Source organism: Sardina pilchardus, chromosome 7, assembly GCF_963854185.1.
Source record: "Sardina pilchardus chromosome 7, fSarPil1.1, whole genome shotgun sequence".
Taxonomy (NCBI): Eukaryota; Metazoa; Chordata; class Actinopteri; order Clupeiformes; family Clupeidae; genus Sardina; species Sardina pilchardus.
Genome location: NC_085000.1, coordinates 28,495,833 through 28,513,332, shown reverse-complemented (window position 1 = coordinate 28,513,332; position 17,500 = coordinate 28,495,833). Strand labels below are relative to the sequence as shown.

The 17,500-nt window shown below is 47.7% G+C and overlaps 1 protein-coding gene across 1 annotated transcript in view; it reads right to left on the bottom strand.

The window, feature by feature from the left end:
* LOC134087871 (ERC protein 2) overlaps positions 1 to 17,500 on the bottom strand; it is a 283,328-nt gene that overhangs the window by 237,204 nt on the left and 28,624 nt on the right. The window contains exons 3-4 of the mRNA XM_062541676.1: positions 10,970 to 11,044; positions 4,829 to 4,990 (exon numbers count right to left, since the gene is read on the bottom strand). Of these exons, the coding sequence (XP_062397660.1) occupies positions 4,829 to 4,990; positions 10,970 to 11,044 (237 nt within the window). The remainder of the gene's footprint in view (positions 1 to 4,828; positions 4,991 to 10,969; positions 11,045 to 17,500) is intronic.

Here is a 17,500-nt window from a genome sequence, read left to right as displayed (position 1 = left end):
ACATATTAGACATATATGGACATTTTTGCAACTGCCAAGCAGTTGAAACGTACAAGCACACACACACACACACACACACACACACACACACACACACACACACACACACACACACACACACACACACACACACACACACACACACACACACACACACACACACACACACACACACACACACACACTCACACACACGCTATAGAATCGGATTCAGGCTTCACACTGCAAGACACAGCAAGAAAGAACAGACACTCACACACACACACACACACACACACACTTACACACACGCTATAGAATCGGATTCAGGCTTCACACTGCAAGACACAGCAAGAAAGAACAGGCCGTAAGTGATCAGTAAGAAGCGCAGAGCGCCAAGATGGGAAAACAGCAAAAGACGGCGCAAGTGAAGGGAGTGAGTTTGCGGATTGTCGAGACACCGGGCGAGGGGTCATCCTGACACAAATGTGCTGGGAAAGCTAACCGGCTCCCACATCTCTGCCTGGTCCCGTCTCTCCACTGTAAAACACCTCAGCCCCTCAGCGCAGCTTAACATAAAGTCTTGATCAGCAGTCTCTGGGCCGTATATCAATGCGGGGATGCTAGCTCTGTAATGATGGATTAGAGGAGGCTGGGGAGTTGTGTGAGAGAGCGTGGATCGGGAGGCGCATCTTTGTTGGAGTTGGGGGGGGTGGTGGTGGTGGTGGTGGTGCGGGTATGATGGCTGCCTTCTTGTTGGCCAAGCTGACAGCTCGTGGTCTGTAAAAAAGCATGTGTCAGCGTAGAGGGGAGCGAAGCTATCAGCAACCACAGTACGTCCAGTCCAGTCCAGTGAGAACCACTACCCCCCCCCCCCCCCCTCTCCCCCTCTCTTTCTCTGTGTGTGTCATACTTGGTGTACCTCTCGGTTCCGCTATCAATCAGCCCTGCGAAGTGTGTGGTTGGATGGAGAGACAAGGGAGGAAAAGAGGAGAGAAGCGAAAAAACCAAAAGGAAATTGATTGAGAGTCTTGGTTTCTTTTTTCTTCTTCTTCTTTTCTTTCTGTCGTCTCCAGCTTTAATAGTTGTTGTTTTCTTTCATCTTTTTTTTTTTAGTTGCTTTGCTGCAATGTTATGCGCACCAGATTGTCATCTCCTTTCCGCTGCCAAGAAATGCGAAAAAGTCGATTCTGAGGGAGATTTCCGTTATTGTGGCGCTGCACAAAGAGAGAACACGTCATGACATCAGCATTCCGACAGCGAGAAAGCGAGGGAGGATATAGGATGGAGAGGGAGAGATGGAGAGAGAGAGAGAGAGAGAGAGAGAGAGATGGAGGGAGGGGTGTAAGCGGAACGATTACAGAGACTACAAGAGATGGAGGGAAGAAAGGGGAAAAATGCAGTGAAAGAAGAGAGGCGCGTTAGGGGAGAGTAATAACAGGCGAGACAAAAGAGAGGGGGAGAGTGACAGTGACGCGCGAGGAGAGGAAGAAGGAGGAGATAGGGTGTAAAGAGAGGAAAGGGAGAGAGGGAATATCAGAGGAGAAAAAAGAAAGAGAGAGAGATGGAGGGAAGGAGGGAGAGAGAGGTGAGGAATGGTAAGTGGGGGGTACTTTTGATTGATCTGATATCCGCTGTTGCTGGGGGAGCAGGAATGTGGAGTCTAGCGAACGTGTGGTCGCCCGGGCGGACCTCAGGGTATAGGGGGGCCTACACTTATCCTAAAACACAGAGAACACAAAGACACACACACACACACACACACACACACACACACACACACACACACATACACACACACACACACACACACACACACACACACACACACACACACACACACACACACACACACACACACACACACACACACACACACAAGAGTGTGTGACTTTCTGGTGATTCACAATGGCCCTCAAGGGGGCCTTGGGATAATATTATTTTATAGGCACTGTTTTCTCAACATAGTTTTGGATTTCACACAAAAGTAGGGAAGGAAGAGAGAGCAAGAGGCATTTATACTGGACCGAGACGGCTTAACCGCTGGATACTACTGTTCCATGTTCCTGCCCCTAGAGAAGAGCACATAGACTAACAACAAATAGCTGCTTGACCAGCAACCACCAGCCCGCTCGACAACACTGACATTTGGTGCTTTTGCATGGTGAGAGACGATTATATTTAACAAGTTTCTCCGTAAATGACTTCAAATCTAGCTGATCGTTGATTATTCCCTGGTATCTGTAAGGACAGAAGGGGCTACTGAGGCTTAGCACGGAAGCGAGGGACAGGGAAAGAGCCGGAAGCTCAGTCCGAGACATCTGCAGTTTTCATCCTGGACAGGGGAAGAGGGCACTGTAATCGAGTTTGTCCATCTGTTCGTGTGTGTGTCCACTCACTTACTTACTATGAACTTCAGAAGTACTGGTCAGATGTATTTCAGATTTTGATTCAAGCCAGAGGGTTACCATATCCCCCCCTTCTCCTACATCCTGTGGTCATCCGGATCTGGACCAGAATGCAGATGCTGGAATTTGGTTTCAGTCTGGTTAATATTCTCTGTGTGTGTGTGTGTGTGTGTGTGTGTGTGTGTGTGCAATATTCAGCAATCACTTGACCACCTTTCTTTTTCCAATGTTTCACTGAGCTTGATTAATGTGTTATTGGCAGCTTGCTTTCAGCTGCCGCACTTTCAGCACGGGCTACTGTTGATGAAGGACCACAGGCCAGCTGGGGGAACTCAAAGGGTAAGACGTCAAAATAATGGTTCTACATCATTTATGTTGCTCTCCTCAGGATCTTCTCATAGCGGCCATTAGACGTCCAGCGAGGAAGACACGCAGCGTGCGGTAAATGTGTTTGCAAACGTTAGCCTCCATTAAGGGACCGTTGGGAGCATCTATGACTGAAATACAACTACAGCACATCAGCGGTGACCCAAGAGCTGTAAATACAGCATCCACTGACACACACACACACACACACACATATATCGCCCCCCTGACCTCTCACACCACTGACCTCCTTTCCCTCAGCACTCCCGCGGCGTGACCCATATCTGGGGTCGCACACGCTTTCAAAGGTGACGTGTCGGGCTTCCTCCCAGAGGACAGAGCGAAAGCTGACCCCGTGTCTCTTTCTCTCATGTATGAAGTATGAAGTGACCGCCCCCCCAACCCCCCCAACCCCCCCAAAAAAATCCTTTTCTCCCACAGTTAGGGGTGGTGGGTTTGAAGGGGCTCGGGTGATGTACTGTGTGGGATTATGGCACCCGAAGCTGGTGCTGATCAAAAGGCCATTGTGAGCAGCTAGAAACAGGAGAAACCAGGGCCCTGGCTCAGCTTATCAGCATCCTCCCCATTCATCACACACACACACACACACACACACACACACAAAGAGCTCGGGCCCACAGACCAAAGCACTGACAGAGAGGTGACGTACATGATTCCGTCTGGGTTGAATGTTTTCAAGTGAGCCTGCATGTGTGTGTGTGTGTGGGGGGGGGTGTTAGTGTACATGTGTGGGTATGCCTGTATGTGTCTCTGTGATGTTCAGCCCACTGTCTGCAAACACATGGTCTAATCTAAACCTCTCTGATTGTGCTAAGAGAGACAGATGTGTTCAGTGCACACATATGCTATCTGCATGTTTCATTGTTCAGGCATCCAGGTTCAAAAATACAGGTGTGTGTGTGTGTGTGCGTGTGTGTGTATGAGTACAGTATGTATACGTGTGTATGCCTGGGCACATGAACTCCATTGTACATGAATCAAACCCAGGTGATGACACAGGCGGTCGGGCTCAAGATGCATATCGCTGAGACACACACACACACACACACACACACACACACACACACACACACACACACACACACACACACACACACACACACACACACACACACACACACACACACACACACACACACACACACACACACACACACACACACACACACACACACACACACACACACACACACACACACACACACACACACACACATTTTCCAGGTCTGTCAGTGACCTTTGAAAAGCCCCTGTCATGAAAAAAAAAACGCGTCCTTTTATGAGGGCATCAAGGGCCCGTCCAAAAGCCCTGACAAATGGGGGGCACAGGGACGGCACCGAGACGGCCGGTAATGGGTGGAACGCCAGGAGGGCGAGGGAGGAGAGGAAGAGGACGCAGAGGGGGATGAGGTGGACGAGGGGGGAAGGGGGGGGGGGGGGGGGGGGACAGTGGCCACTGGTTTGGGTCCGCCGGGCCGAGGAGAGGCTTTATGAAACCCGAGTCGGGCCCGGTTATAAATAAATCACCCCTGTCGCCTGTACATTTATGAATAAATCAGACTCCCCGTGCACACACATCAATAAATCATGGGGGCCGATCAGGCAGCTGAAAGGGGAGACAGTCTATGTGTGTGTTTTTGTGTGTGTGTGTGTGTGTGTGTGTGTTGTTGTTCTCTCTGTGTGTGTGTGTGTGTGTGTGAGTTGGCATATGAACGTTCCGGCATTTCCTGCGCCCGCGCAACAAAAGGTCGTCGCTGAGGAAACGCTGACACCGGACACCCGAAGCGCTCGCGTAAACCGACCTGCTGCTATCATTTCATTTCATCTGCTCATTCATCCATACATCGGCCAAGCCATCCCTCGCTTCCACGGCCCGCTTTGTTTGCGCATCCAACGGGATGGAGGGACAGAGAGGAGGAGAGATAGAGAGAGAGAGAGAGAGAGATGGAGAGAGAGAGGACAGGAGGAGGGGTGGTTTCAGTGAAGTCTGAGGTAGAAGTTGTCTCCCTTCCCCATGATCCTCTGTGGGGGAGAGAGCGGGGAGCGCTAACTACCTTGCTCTTCATGAACTTGGAGTGGCTTTTGTAGACCTCCACCTGCTTGAGGTCATCCTCGCGCTCGGCCCCGTCCGTGTGGAGCAGGCCGTTGGTCTTCATCATCTGGATGTCATCCTCCAGGTCGCGGATGTTGCGCTCCAGGGAGGCGATCTTGGTGTCCTGTGCGGGGGAGGTGGAGGGGAGGTGGGGAAAGGGGGGGGGGGGGGGTTAGGGCAGGAAGGAGGGAGAGGCGGTGTGTGTGGGGGGTTGGGGGGGTGATGTCAAGGGTAGGTGGAGGTGTAAGGGAGTGGGGGTCAGGGAGTAAGGGAGTAAGGAGTAGGGAGTAAGGAGTGAGTACGAACCAGGAAGCGAGCGGCGAGACAGCAGTAGAACACACGCCAAAGAACGGGAAAAAAAGAGCACGAAAAAAGGACGTCATCCCAGAAAAAGCAGCCTTCCGAAGGCGGACGAGGAGGAGGAGGAGGAGGCGCTCCTGGCAACATGCAGACACGGCAGCCCGCGACGGAGACGGAAACAAACTGATAGGCACACCAAACGAACGAAAGAAAGGAAGCGGAGAGAAAAGTCGAGATGTTAGACAGACACGCCGCAGATGGCAAGCTGACAGAAGCGGACAGTTAGCGCGTGTTAGCAGGATTAGTTGGAGCAGCTCGACAAAGACAGACAAGCAGTTAGAGAGAAGTTAGAGAAAGTAAAAAAGAGAGTTAAAAGAAAATGCCCAAAGCTGAGAAGGGGCCTGTAAAACTGCAGTGCTGAGCACAAGAGAGCACGCAAACCAGAGGCAACTCTCAGGTCAAGTCAAAAAGACTCGCACAACAGCAGACAAGCCACACAAAAACCCAACTGCGCAGAAGTCGCCCAGACGCTAGCAACGAGGCCCCTGATTGAATGTTACCCTTCTCTCAGGATTACATTTGTCATAATTCTGCCATCGACTCCCCCATTAATGGTTTAGGTAATAACAAAATACTACTAAATAAACCATAAAAGTTTATAAAGATTACTATTTAATGTAAAGTATTTGCCCACTCATCTTTATGGTAATAGTGTGGGGACCGTAAAGCCCTATTAGGCCTGTCTGGGGTGGGTATCTGGCTTAAGATCAGACAGCGGCCAGGTTTCTGTAGATCCATTTCCTTTGACATAATTCTATTCTGCCGTCACTGTGTTCGCCAGTGTCACCATAGCGATCGCCACGGATATTACCGTGGCCAGAGTCTGAGAGGGAGGGCTGGGGCCATAACTGCCAGTCACCACACCCGACTGCTGATTAGGAGGAATTATGGGATGCGTGGAGGGAGAGGACAGCCGAGTGGCTAATGGCTAACCACGGGCATTGCAGACTGGTTGCATGGATTAGTAACCAATGGTTACAATTATTTTTCAAGTGGAATCTTTTTTTTGTGTTGTTTTTTTTCTGTCTTTTTTTGGCTCTTTGGTTAAGAGCCCAATGTCAGTAATCCTATTCCAATGAGTTTTTCTATATGTATCCGTAACGTAACCATGGCACCCTGGAAATGACTGGCATATGCATATGCCTCCTGTGCGCATTTAGATACACAGAATTAGACGTATGTAAAAATGAGTGACTCCAAAGAAAATGCAAGTGTAATTGAATAAATGGAAGCAGATTTTATGATGCCATCAGAGCAAAACCACAGACTAGGGAAGAGATAGAGAGAGAGAGAGAGAGAGAGAGAGAGAGAGAGAGAGAGAGAGAGAGAGAGAGGGAGAGAGAAGAAAGAGGAAAGTAAAACCTAACCCCAAAGGTTGTTCTATAAGAAAAACTACACCCCACAACGAGCCCACATCCCTCCATATATAAACTGTGCCATCACTGATCCTCCATCACTAGGCCTCCTAGACCATTCAAGGCATCATCATGTATGTCAAAGGAGAACTACGTCGTGTACATAACCTTCCTCCGCACACTTATTTTCAATCATTTCCTCATCACTATGCGCAATACCATCTATACCACAATTTGCTAAGCATTTCTCGGCAAATGAGCAGGAATTCAGGCTTTCTCAGCAAAGCCACCCGTTCGAGATTATAACTGTCTGCAAATATGCCACAATGTCTCCATCTTGATTGCCAAAGTATCTGACTCCATGTCAAGATCCTTTCAACAAGCAGAACATTTGGAAGCAAGACCAGGGTCATAAAAATGAGCATTTTCACTTGGGAATGCTATTTTCTTATTTTTCATCTGACAACGACTTGACATGTGCTTATCAACAGAAGAAAAGCCATTGCTAACAATAGAACAAAAAGTAAACACTAAATTGCAATTTATATTTCAATTTGTATTCTTCAGCAGACACTAATAACGCTAACCTTTGAACGCCATGATAGATGGGGACCAGCATTCTAAGTCTTTGAAAATAATTATACACCACAGAAAATGATTACGCACTACTTTCTTTCCGTCCCAGAACCGTATTGTGCATTGCTGTCCGTCAGTTAGAACACATGCATACACACGGTGTTGTCTGTTATCGCTGTCCAACAAACTTGGCCTGGTGCAATTCTGCATTGGTCACTCTCCAAACTCCATTAAGAGCCATTAAACATCCACGTCTGACCACACAAGAGCGGATGACGCTCTTTGAAGCACACATGGTATCGAGCACAAACACAAGAGAACAGCGCCATCAGCACAGCCACGCGTCTCACATATCCGCAACAGGAAGTGCTCGGCCGAACGGTCGGCAACGCAGCCCTGACACGCGAGCACGCGACGCGGAGCGCGCCGGCTAGCGCTGACGACGCGCGGGAGACGCCCCACGACTCGGTGACCTTGCGGAGCGCGGGGCGGCGTCAGCGTTCAGGTGCTGAGTCAGGAGGAGGAAGAGAGAACCCCATTAGCATGGAACACTAGCAGCAGCAGGGCAGAGCGTGAGCGTGCATTCTGATAGGCACAGCGCAGGGTTACAGAAGAGATACAGTACAGTACGTTCAGATAGCCTGCAGTCACAGGCAGAGAGGAGGACGGAGGGTCTACAGAGCATGGCAGAGTTGAGAAAGTGTGTGTGTGTGTGTGTGTGTGTGTGTGTGTGTGTGTGTGAGAGAGTTTGTGTGTACTGTACCTGCCATATAACATCTGGGTCAAAACAGAACGGTGGTGAGGTGTTCTGCAAAAATTGCACAACACACAGTTCAGCATTCACAGGCATGTTAGACACAGAGCCACAAAAACACACACACACACGCATACACACACATAACAGGAATATTAGTGTGTCTACAAACAGTGCACAGCACAGCAGTGAGTTTCTGTGACACACAATACAAAATAAGTTTAGTTAAGGTGAGTTAGTAACTTCACACTTAGTTAGACAAGTTACAAAACTGAACCGCACAGACTTAAAGAGTTGGTGTGTTTTCAAAATAAGTGACGAATAAGCTAAATTCTTTTGAGGTTTGTAAATCAGAATCTTCTAGATCTGCCTTTTATAAAAAATATTTTGTGACTGAAAGTCTGTCTGTTGCGCCTGGATGATTTTAAGAATGCATTCAGATCTCTCTCTATTATCTCTCTATTATCTCTCTCTCTCTCTCTCTCTCTCTCTCTCTCTCTCTCTCTCTTTCTCTCTCTCTCTTTCTCTATCTCTCCCTCACTCACACACACACACACAGCATGAAATATCATAGCCTCACACGAGAACTTCCAACACACAGCGTACAACTTCTTCAAGCTGTTGCCATGGATACTAGACCCCTACACCATGAATCTCATCTGTTTGTTTGCGTTGCATGTTCAGCAAAGGAGAAAAGCATTCTATTAAAATTTTATGATGTATTAATGTCTCTAGAGAATTGTATGGATGTGGTGTGTGTTTAACAGTGACAGTTCTTGCTTAAAGTCTCTGCCCTACATTTGTTTCTCAACAGGCGCAACAGGACCAGAAGCTGAGCTGCCATTTGAAAAACTCAACTGGAGCAAGCAAACACTGTGGCGTTTGTTTTGAAACTTTATCTTCAGTCATACTCAGGAGATAGCTTACTGACCTGGGATGAGAACGAGCAATAAGTAGAAGTTAAACATATAATTTAGTGGAATCTCATAGAAAGCCTTCATTGTACTGTACGTTTTCAGCAATAATGTCATGTTCGTCTTTCTGATTTCAAGCCACTGTGTGTGTATGTGAGGCAGAGACAGAAGAGAGAGAGAGAGAGAGAAAGAGAGAGAGGGAGAGAGAGAGTGTGTCTTTAAGTATGCTTGCATAGAGTAAAATCAGACAGATGGTGTATGCTGGCATTTTTGTGACTGTGTGTGTGTGTGTGTGTGTGTGTGTGTGTGTGTGTCAAGTCGACTGCATTTTTCACAGCTCTCTCTGACATCAAAGGCCAGTGCGGAGAGTGAAAGCTTCCATATGTGGCATTTGAAACAAATTGAATAAGTGTTCTCTCTTTAAGTGGACCAATATGCTCTCTTCCTGATAGCGCCCCTGCAGTCTCCACACAGATGGAGCCCACCAGACAATCTACTGCATTTCCATAGAGCCCACCTGGAGCATGGCCACAAGCACACACACACACACACACACACACACACACACACACACACACACACACACACACACACACACACACACACACACACACACACACACACGAGAACTCAGAACTATGCTATCTGCTCGGGTCGCCATGGTTACAGAGATCCACTGTTCTGTTCTCATAGGAAAAGGACTTTATATCTTTCTGGATGTACTCCTAGATGAACTTTTGGGAATGGGAATGTGGGGAAATGAGCCGGACTAGAAAAGAGCCAGTTTAATACCAGCTTTTCCCAGTAGGGAGGATACTTTTAAAGTGTTCACTTATTTTTGGTCTGCCATAAGAGGGTCAATGATATGGAACTGTGTCAGCCGCGTCTAGTTCGCCATGTTGGCTCCACCAGCCGCTGCAGACGCCAGGTGCAGGCGCCCGTCCGATTCACAAACTCGCAGGCATCACTAATGCACAAGTGGAAACTGCAGGAAACTGATCTGACCTCAGTTACTGCGGAGCACCCATTCACAACTGGTCTCCAAGATGGCCGCCCACAATCGACCCAGATAACAGCCCCTTTCATCTCGAGACTAAAACATTTTCTACTGGAGCCATTTCAAGGCCCTTTGATGTTCTTCAGCTGTTAGCACTCCACACAGAGCTAGTACAAAAGCCCTCCTCTCCCTCTATGAGAACCATAAGGGATCAAATAAATGGCTACGCCTCGGTGAGCACATCAGCCTTGGTAACGGGGGCAAGCTTGTGAAATCAATGCGGTTACAAAGATCATTCCAGAATCCTCAAAAGCTACATCGGTTGGCGCAAACAATGAACCTGATAACAAATCCATCCCTACGTCAAAACCACATAGGTTTTTTTTAGCCCCAAATGGAGGTAGATCGTCTTCAGGAACATTCTCAAAAACACTGGCCCTGCACTGCTGCCACTGTTCCCAGATCAACTTCCTTTCTCTACACCTTATCCCTCTGCCAAAGCTACTCTGGCCACCGCTTCACCTGAGCTGAAGTCAGATATCCAACAGTGTCTCCGGCACGTTATGTTACACTTTTAGGTGAGGCCGCACTTCTATCCCAGTATCTGATCCTAAATCAGGTTGTCTGGCCTCTTCTGAAGTATCTGAATGCAGTGTCGTGTGGTGTGGGGTGTGGGTAGAGTGTGATACGGTGGGGTGTGGTGTGGTGTGGTGTGGTGTGGTGTGTTGTGGTGTGGTGTGGTGTGCTGTGGTGTGGTGTGGTGTGGTGGTGTGGTGTGGTGGTGTGGTGTGGTGTGTTGTGGTGTGGTGTGGTGTGCTGTGGTGTGGTGTGCTGCGGTGTGCTGTGTTGTGGTGTGGTGTGGTGTGGTGTGGTGTGGTGTGGTGTGGTGTGGTGTGGTGTGTTGTGGTGTGGTGGTGTGGTGGTGTGGTGTGGTGTGCTGTGGTGTGGTGTGGTGTGGTGGGGTGGGGTGGGGTGTGGTGTGGTGTGGTGTGGTGTGGTGTGGAGTTGTGTGGGGTGGAGTTGTGTGGGGTGTGGTGTGGGGTGTGGTGTGGGGCGTGGTGTGGGGTGTGGTGTGGGGTGTGGTGTGGGGTGTGGTGTGGGGTGTGGTGTGGGGCGTGGTGTGGTGGCGGAGCATGTGAGTCCGTACCTTCATGTCGATGACGGTCTGCAGGGCCTTGGTCTTGGTGGGGTCCGCTTGCAGCTGGTTCCGGCGGTGCAGCTCCTGTGGAGGGACCCGGTAGAAGTAAGCCTGGCGACTCATCATGTTTGCACACCAGAAGGCTGAGGATACTTCCTCTCTGTACTTTACTGTCTGTCTGTCTATCTATCTATCTATCTATCCTGTCCTATCTACAGTGACAGTACCTAAGTACATGTGCTCTCTCTCTATTTCTCTCTCTCTCTGTCTGTCTGTGTCTCTCTCTCTCTCTCTCTCTCTAAGAACAGTCCTTTTAGAACTGCTATTTTTGTCTATCTTCTGGTCTATATTTCCTTGCTAAATCCCTTTCTCCCTCTCTCCCTCTCTCTCTCTCTCTCTCTCCCTCTCTCTCTCCCTGTGAACTGAGCGTGTCCTGACGTCGGTGTCTCCGTGTTCGTCTATCTCAGAATTAATCTGCCTCCATCTGCGTCTGTTCTGTTCACCTCTCCCCTGAGTCGCTCTGTCACTCTCTTTCCCACACTATATCCTCCCTTTTGTTGCACTGTGCCTATATTCTCTCCATCCTTGCAGACCTCCACGCGCACTCGTTTATCGCTCTGTGTCTTCTCTTCCCTCACTCCGCTCTCCTATCTCCCTGCAGCTCTACAGTGATGCTGCTCTGCATCTTTCCCCGCTATCTAGTGCTCAAGATTCCCTACGCCTGCAGTCTCTCTCTCTCTCTCTCTTTCCCTCTCCCTCTCTCTTTCTCACTCCCTCTCTCTTATCGTATATGTATCTATTTTCACGTTCCCTCTCTCCCTCTCTCCCCCTCTCTGTCTAGTTTCCCTCTTCAGTAGTTGTTGCTGGGAGGTGGTTAAGCTTTTGATCGTTGCTGACGGAGCTAAAAGAAGAGGCAGCTACAGGTGCATCTCTCCCTCTCTCCCTCTTTCTCTCTCTTTCTTGTCCTTGCTCTCTCTTCCACTCACTCACACTCTTTATCTTCCTCTCCTCTCTCTCTCTCTCTCTCTCTCTCTCTCTCTCTCTCTCTCTCGCTCTCTCTCTCTCTCTCTCTCTCTCTCTCTCTCTCTCTCTCTCTCTCTCTCTATCTCTCTCTCTCTCTCTGTTCTCCTGCTTCTGCTCTCCTTAATAAAGGCTGCTGAAGCTTCTGCTGCTGCTGCTGCTGCTGCTGCTGCTGCTGCCACTGTGCTCGCGCTCACGCAACACAACACATACTGCTGGCACATGCGCTATCAGCAAGCCTCTATCAATAATTAATGGCAACAGACTCCCTCTCTAACACACACACACACAGCGGTACACACACACACACATATGCTGAGGGAGGGTAATAAGACACTTCTTAGCGCTGCAGAACTCCTTTTTAAAATCTGTCTCTCTTTCTGCTCACATGGTGACTGGCCAGGGGACAGCCTGAGAGAGAGAGCGAGCGAGCGAGGGAGGAAGCGAGCGAGGCGAGGGGAAGTGAAGGGAAGAGGGAAAAAAAGCTATTAAAAGGACAAACGAGAGGCAGCGAAATTGCGTTTCATCGATTTGGAACGGGCCTGGACAGGGCGACGCGGATATCCATAACGCCGCAACGAGCCCACCCCCCCGGCTCGCGCAGTCCCCATGTGTGTAACGGACAGAGAGAGGAGGGAGAACAACAACGTGACGGAGCAGAAATAAAAACCCTCACAATGCAGCGGAGAGCGGCGCGCACAAACAACACGTCACTCTTTCGCCACTCGCTTCTCTATCCCTCGCTCCACTCAGCAGCAACGCACGAGGGTAACTACCACCTATGCTGTGGTGCAGCGCTCGCTATGCCTACAGAAGTTTGGAGAATGTGTGTGTGACTGTGTGTGTGTGTGTGTGTGTGTGTGTGTGTTTCTGTAGGATGGGTCGGAGGGTGTGTGTGTGTGTGTGTGTGTGTGTGTGTGTATACATACTGTATATATATAAAACAAACCTATAACAAACATACACACAAATTCACATTCACTCTCTCTCTCTCTCTCACACACACACACACACACATATAATGTATACACACGTCACGTCACTGATGAAACTAGCTACAAAGTCAGCAGTGCAAAAGACTGGATTGCAATCTGAAACAGCTTATCTCCTGTACACTTGTTTGGGGGTCATGAGCTGTTTCCACTTAAGGACACAAGTGGCTGACATTAATACAGTCCTATGAGGTGCAATACAGTATCTCCCTACAGTAAAGGAGCTGCATAACATCAACGCAATGTTACATAAATATGTCTTCCCCTATGTATCTCACTAAACAGAGTGTGGTTTGTGTATCGGCTTGTCATTGAGCCCACTCTCGGGCCTCTAGCTGGAGGTTTATCATTGAGAAGAGGGGATATGGGGGTCTGAGGGGGAACATCCTAAACAAAAGCCCAGCAAAAGCCCTTTGCCTCTGGGCCAAAGTAACTCGACCCCCATTCCCCACCACCACCACCACCACTACCACCACTCCTGGTCTCTGGAAGAAGCTCCTGTCCATTAGTGAGCTATCAGCATGCTGCCTGATAGCATCATAGACGTGCATATGCACACACACACACAACCACACACACACACACACACACACACACACACACACACACATACACACTCTCACACACACACAAAAAACACACATGTGCACACGTGCACACACACACACACACACACACTAGGGGTGTAAAAAATAACCGATACATATCGATATTCGTTTTTAACCTGTAAAAGACGACTACATCGATGCATCAAGCCTCGTTTCGAATTTTTCATGACATGAATCGGTTATTGTTTCGATTTAAAAGAAACAAATCGGTTCACATTCGCAAACGTTTCTGACTTGACCGTCTCTTATGAAATACTCGATTTCCTGGCCTGGTGCGTGGCTGTGTGCATCCCAATTTTGATTTGAGAACAATGACAGCCTCTCATTGGTCAAAGATGGCATAGCCTATCACGTTCTTCTATCCATTCCAACGAAACGTGCCCTGGACGTGCCTGAAGGAATGAGATGCTAGTCTTCCTCAGAAAAGATTTCTGACAACTCCGAACCTATATTCAACGCGCCGGCGAAACTTAAATCCAAAGTTTGGAAGTCGTTTGGCTTTTTCAAAAGAGAAGGTCTCCTTATATGGCTCTGGTTCTATCTCTCCCGTTGTGAAGCGGGCATATCCCAGGATTCTGATTAACTTTTAACTTTGAAAGATCGCTACTTTTATAGCCTACATGGCATCCAACTAGCTACAATCCACCTCCGTCATTATGCTACAATGTTATGGTTCTGCACGTCTGTATTTCAGCTTGGATGCAACGTAACAGTTCATTTAAACTTCGCAATGAGTTTGGCGAATTAATATTCAAGTGTGATACGGGAACTACTTCAAAGGTAGCAGGTTATACGAAGTTAATGGCCACCCCATCAGCCAATCAGAGAAGAGAATTCCATTGTTGAGGGAGATAAGCAGAGAATCATTTATTCTTTTACATGAGAAAAGGCCAAGGGCAAAGCACTGCTTTATTTTCTTTTGTAACGACACCTCTTTGGTCTTTAATTTTTTTATGCAACATATACAGAGATATGTGTTTCTTCTGTTTATTTCTTTATGGTGTCCTCAGTGTGTGCCATTACTAAAATATTATATGAAAAACCTCACCTTTTCACAATAAAATGTTTTGTCATGTTCATACATCAAGTTGTTTGTCCTATTGATAACCATTAACTTGATCATGTAAAATGTGCACAATTGTAAAGTGAATGTGCACAATGAAAAATAACTTTCAGAATACTTTCGATTATTGAACCGCATCGAATTGCATCGAATCGCATCGAATTGAATCGTACCGAATCGTTTGCTATTAACATGTATCTTTTTTTGAATCGTATCGTGACAATGTATCTAGATGCGAATCGTATCGTCTTTCACATGAGAGATTCACACCCCTAACACACACACACACACAGGTATGTGCACACTGTGCACAAAAGCACACACACACACACACACATACGTAAAGAGAGAGAACACTCCCTAGCGTCATTAAGCTGTCATCCCGCGAGCCATGGAAATGCTAACGGAATCTGCCGCCAGAGGAGGGGAGAGGTGGGCCGGAGGAGGGAGAGAGGAAGAAAAGAAAAGACACACACACAAAAAGATTTAAAAACGAATTCCAGGTGAGCGAGAGGTCGGGTTTATCCTCCCTCTCCCTCTTCTGTCCTCGCCCGATCCCCCCCTTCCCCTTCCCCTCTCCCCCTGCCCCCCCATCCATCTCCCAACCTGCCACAGACGCTGACCTTTCACCCTGCCGTGTTTGATTGGCAGGCAGGCTCTGGAACTCCAGTTTAGATAACTGAGGGTTTTTCACGGGCTACAAAAGAGGCTTTCAAACGGCCCCACTTAACCTGCACACTCTGTCTGACACACACACACACACACACACACACACACACACACACACACACACACACACACACACACACACACACACACACACACACACACACATATTCACTCGCTCACTCAATAACACTCCCATCACACACATCACACATACAAAGACTTCACACAAATCTCGGTTCTGGGCACACCAAACCCACCCACAGACTAAATCCATTCTGAATAAAATAAAGAGATTTAAAGAAGAGGGGGGAAAATATGCCTCCCCCACACTGGCTTATAAGCTCATGGACACAGCAAACGCACATAATCAGTGTTAGCTTCTCCAACTGAAACAGTAAATTAAGGTGCAGTGTTTAGTAATAGTAGTGGTAGAATTTATTTGTCTCCAATGAGGCAATTTGTTTTGCTGCAAGAAAACACACACACAGTTGTGCAATATGCAGTTAAATACAAAAATAAAAAATACCTCTCCTTGTGGAGTCTAGCGGCAGACGCTGAGAGCACTAATCCACTAGTGTTAGCCTTCTCCAACCATTTCTAGGCAGCTAACTGAATACAGCACATTTTGCAGGCTGACCCCCCCCCCAACTTAAATCCAGTTCCTCTACACAAACCTTTGCTGAACATTCCTCCCTTTCCCTGAGAATAGCCTTCTTATCTTTAAACATGCATGAACCTGCATGTACTGTATCTACATCCAGTCATCTTGTTAGATGCTGCATACTACTGTCCATGTTTGCCAACTCTCTCATTTTTCTAGAGATTAGGCTTTTTGTGTTCACACAACCTAGCAATGAACCCCTGCTGCTCTATGGTGCTGAAGAGCTGATGAACATGTGTTCATTATATCACATATGATACAACCATCACCAAACAAAACATGAGATGACCATCACTGAACAACATATACATGCACTCTTAAAGAGGAACTATGCAGGATTGGCGATTTCATCTCTGGTTTCGGTTTCGTTTTTCACTTTCGCTCGTTTTATGTTTGCATTTTCTCTGCAGAGCTTCCTGACAGCTTTAGCGTGTATATTTATACATGTATAGGCTATATCTAAATATATAAATTGCAAGCGTGGTTCTTCGTCTCAGACTTCCAGATGTAAACAAGGAGCGATCGTCTCCTGCAGAAAGTTGCATAGGGTCTCTTTAATTTAAAAAAAAGGGTTCTTGGGGTGCTATATAGAACCATGCAGACTTTAAAGAACCCTTAGGGGTTCCTTTGATGGACCCTTCAAATTAGTTTAGAGAACCATTTAGCAGTGCCATATGCATGCAACAGAACCATTTTTGGCTCTACTTGTAGCACCTTTTTGCTGCGTGTGAGACAACCATCACTGAACAACATGGACATGAGATGACCATCGCAGACTCCTACACATGAGATGACCATCGCTGAACATGGACAAGGGATGACCACAGCAGCTAATGCTCCATATTGTGCCTTATTAGTGGAGCTAAAGGAACTATGTTTCCCTTCATGCTCCAGCCCTCCCTTTCTCGCCTCTCTCTCTCTCTCACCCAGAGGTGCTGCCTTCTTTGATAAGGTCAAAGTTCAGCAGCTGAAAATGGCTTTGCCATCACAGGTGGACTGGCTGAATTCCTGACAGAAAAGCCTGCAGATTTTCTCTCTCTCTTGCATTCTTTCTTTCTTTCTTTCACTCTTTCTGTCTTTCTTTCGGTCTTTTTCGCGAGAGGATTCCTCCGCTTTTGTCTGATGTGGATTATTTGGATGGATCCTCTCTTGATGTATCTTCCATTTGACCACAGAGGCAGAAAGACAGGATTATCTTGTCAGAGTGTGTTCAACCTGGAGATCAAAGGATTACACTTGTCACAGTAGTCTTCAAAGACAATGCCAGAAAACACGGGGCGGAAAAATGGCTTTTTCTCCACAAATAATCCCCTTTCTGGCAGGGAGCGAAAGTATGGGAAGAGTATAGATGGGACTATGTGTCTTTTGTCTTTCTGTGTGTGTGTGTGTGTGTGTGTGTGTGTGTGGATATGACAGGTTGGGCCTGGGTGAGAACAGATCAGTCAGGATAATGCCTCTCTCTGATGCTCACATCCAAAACACGAGTGTGCGCGTGCACACACACACACACACACACTCGCACGCACA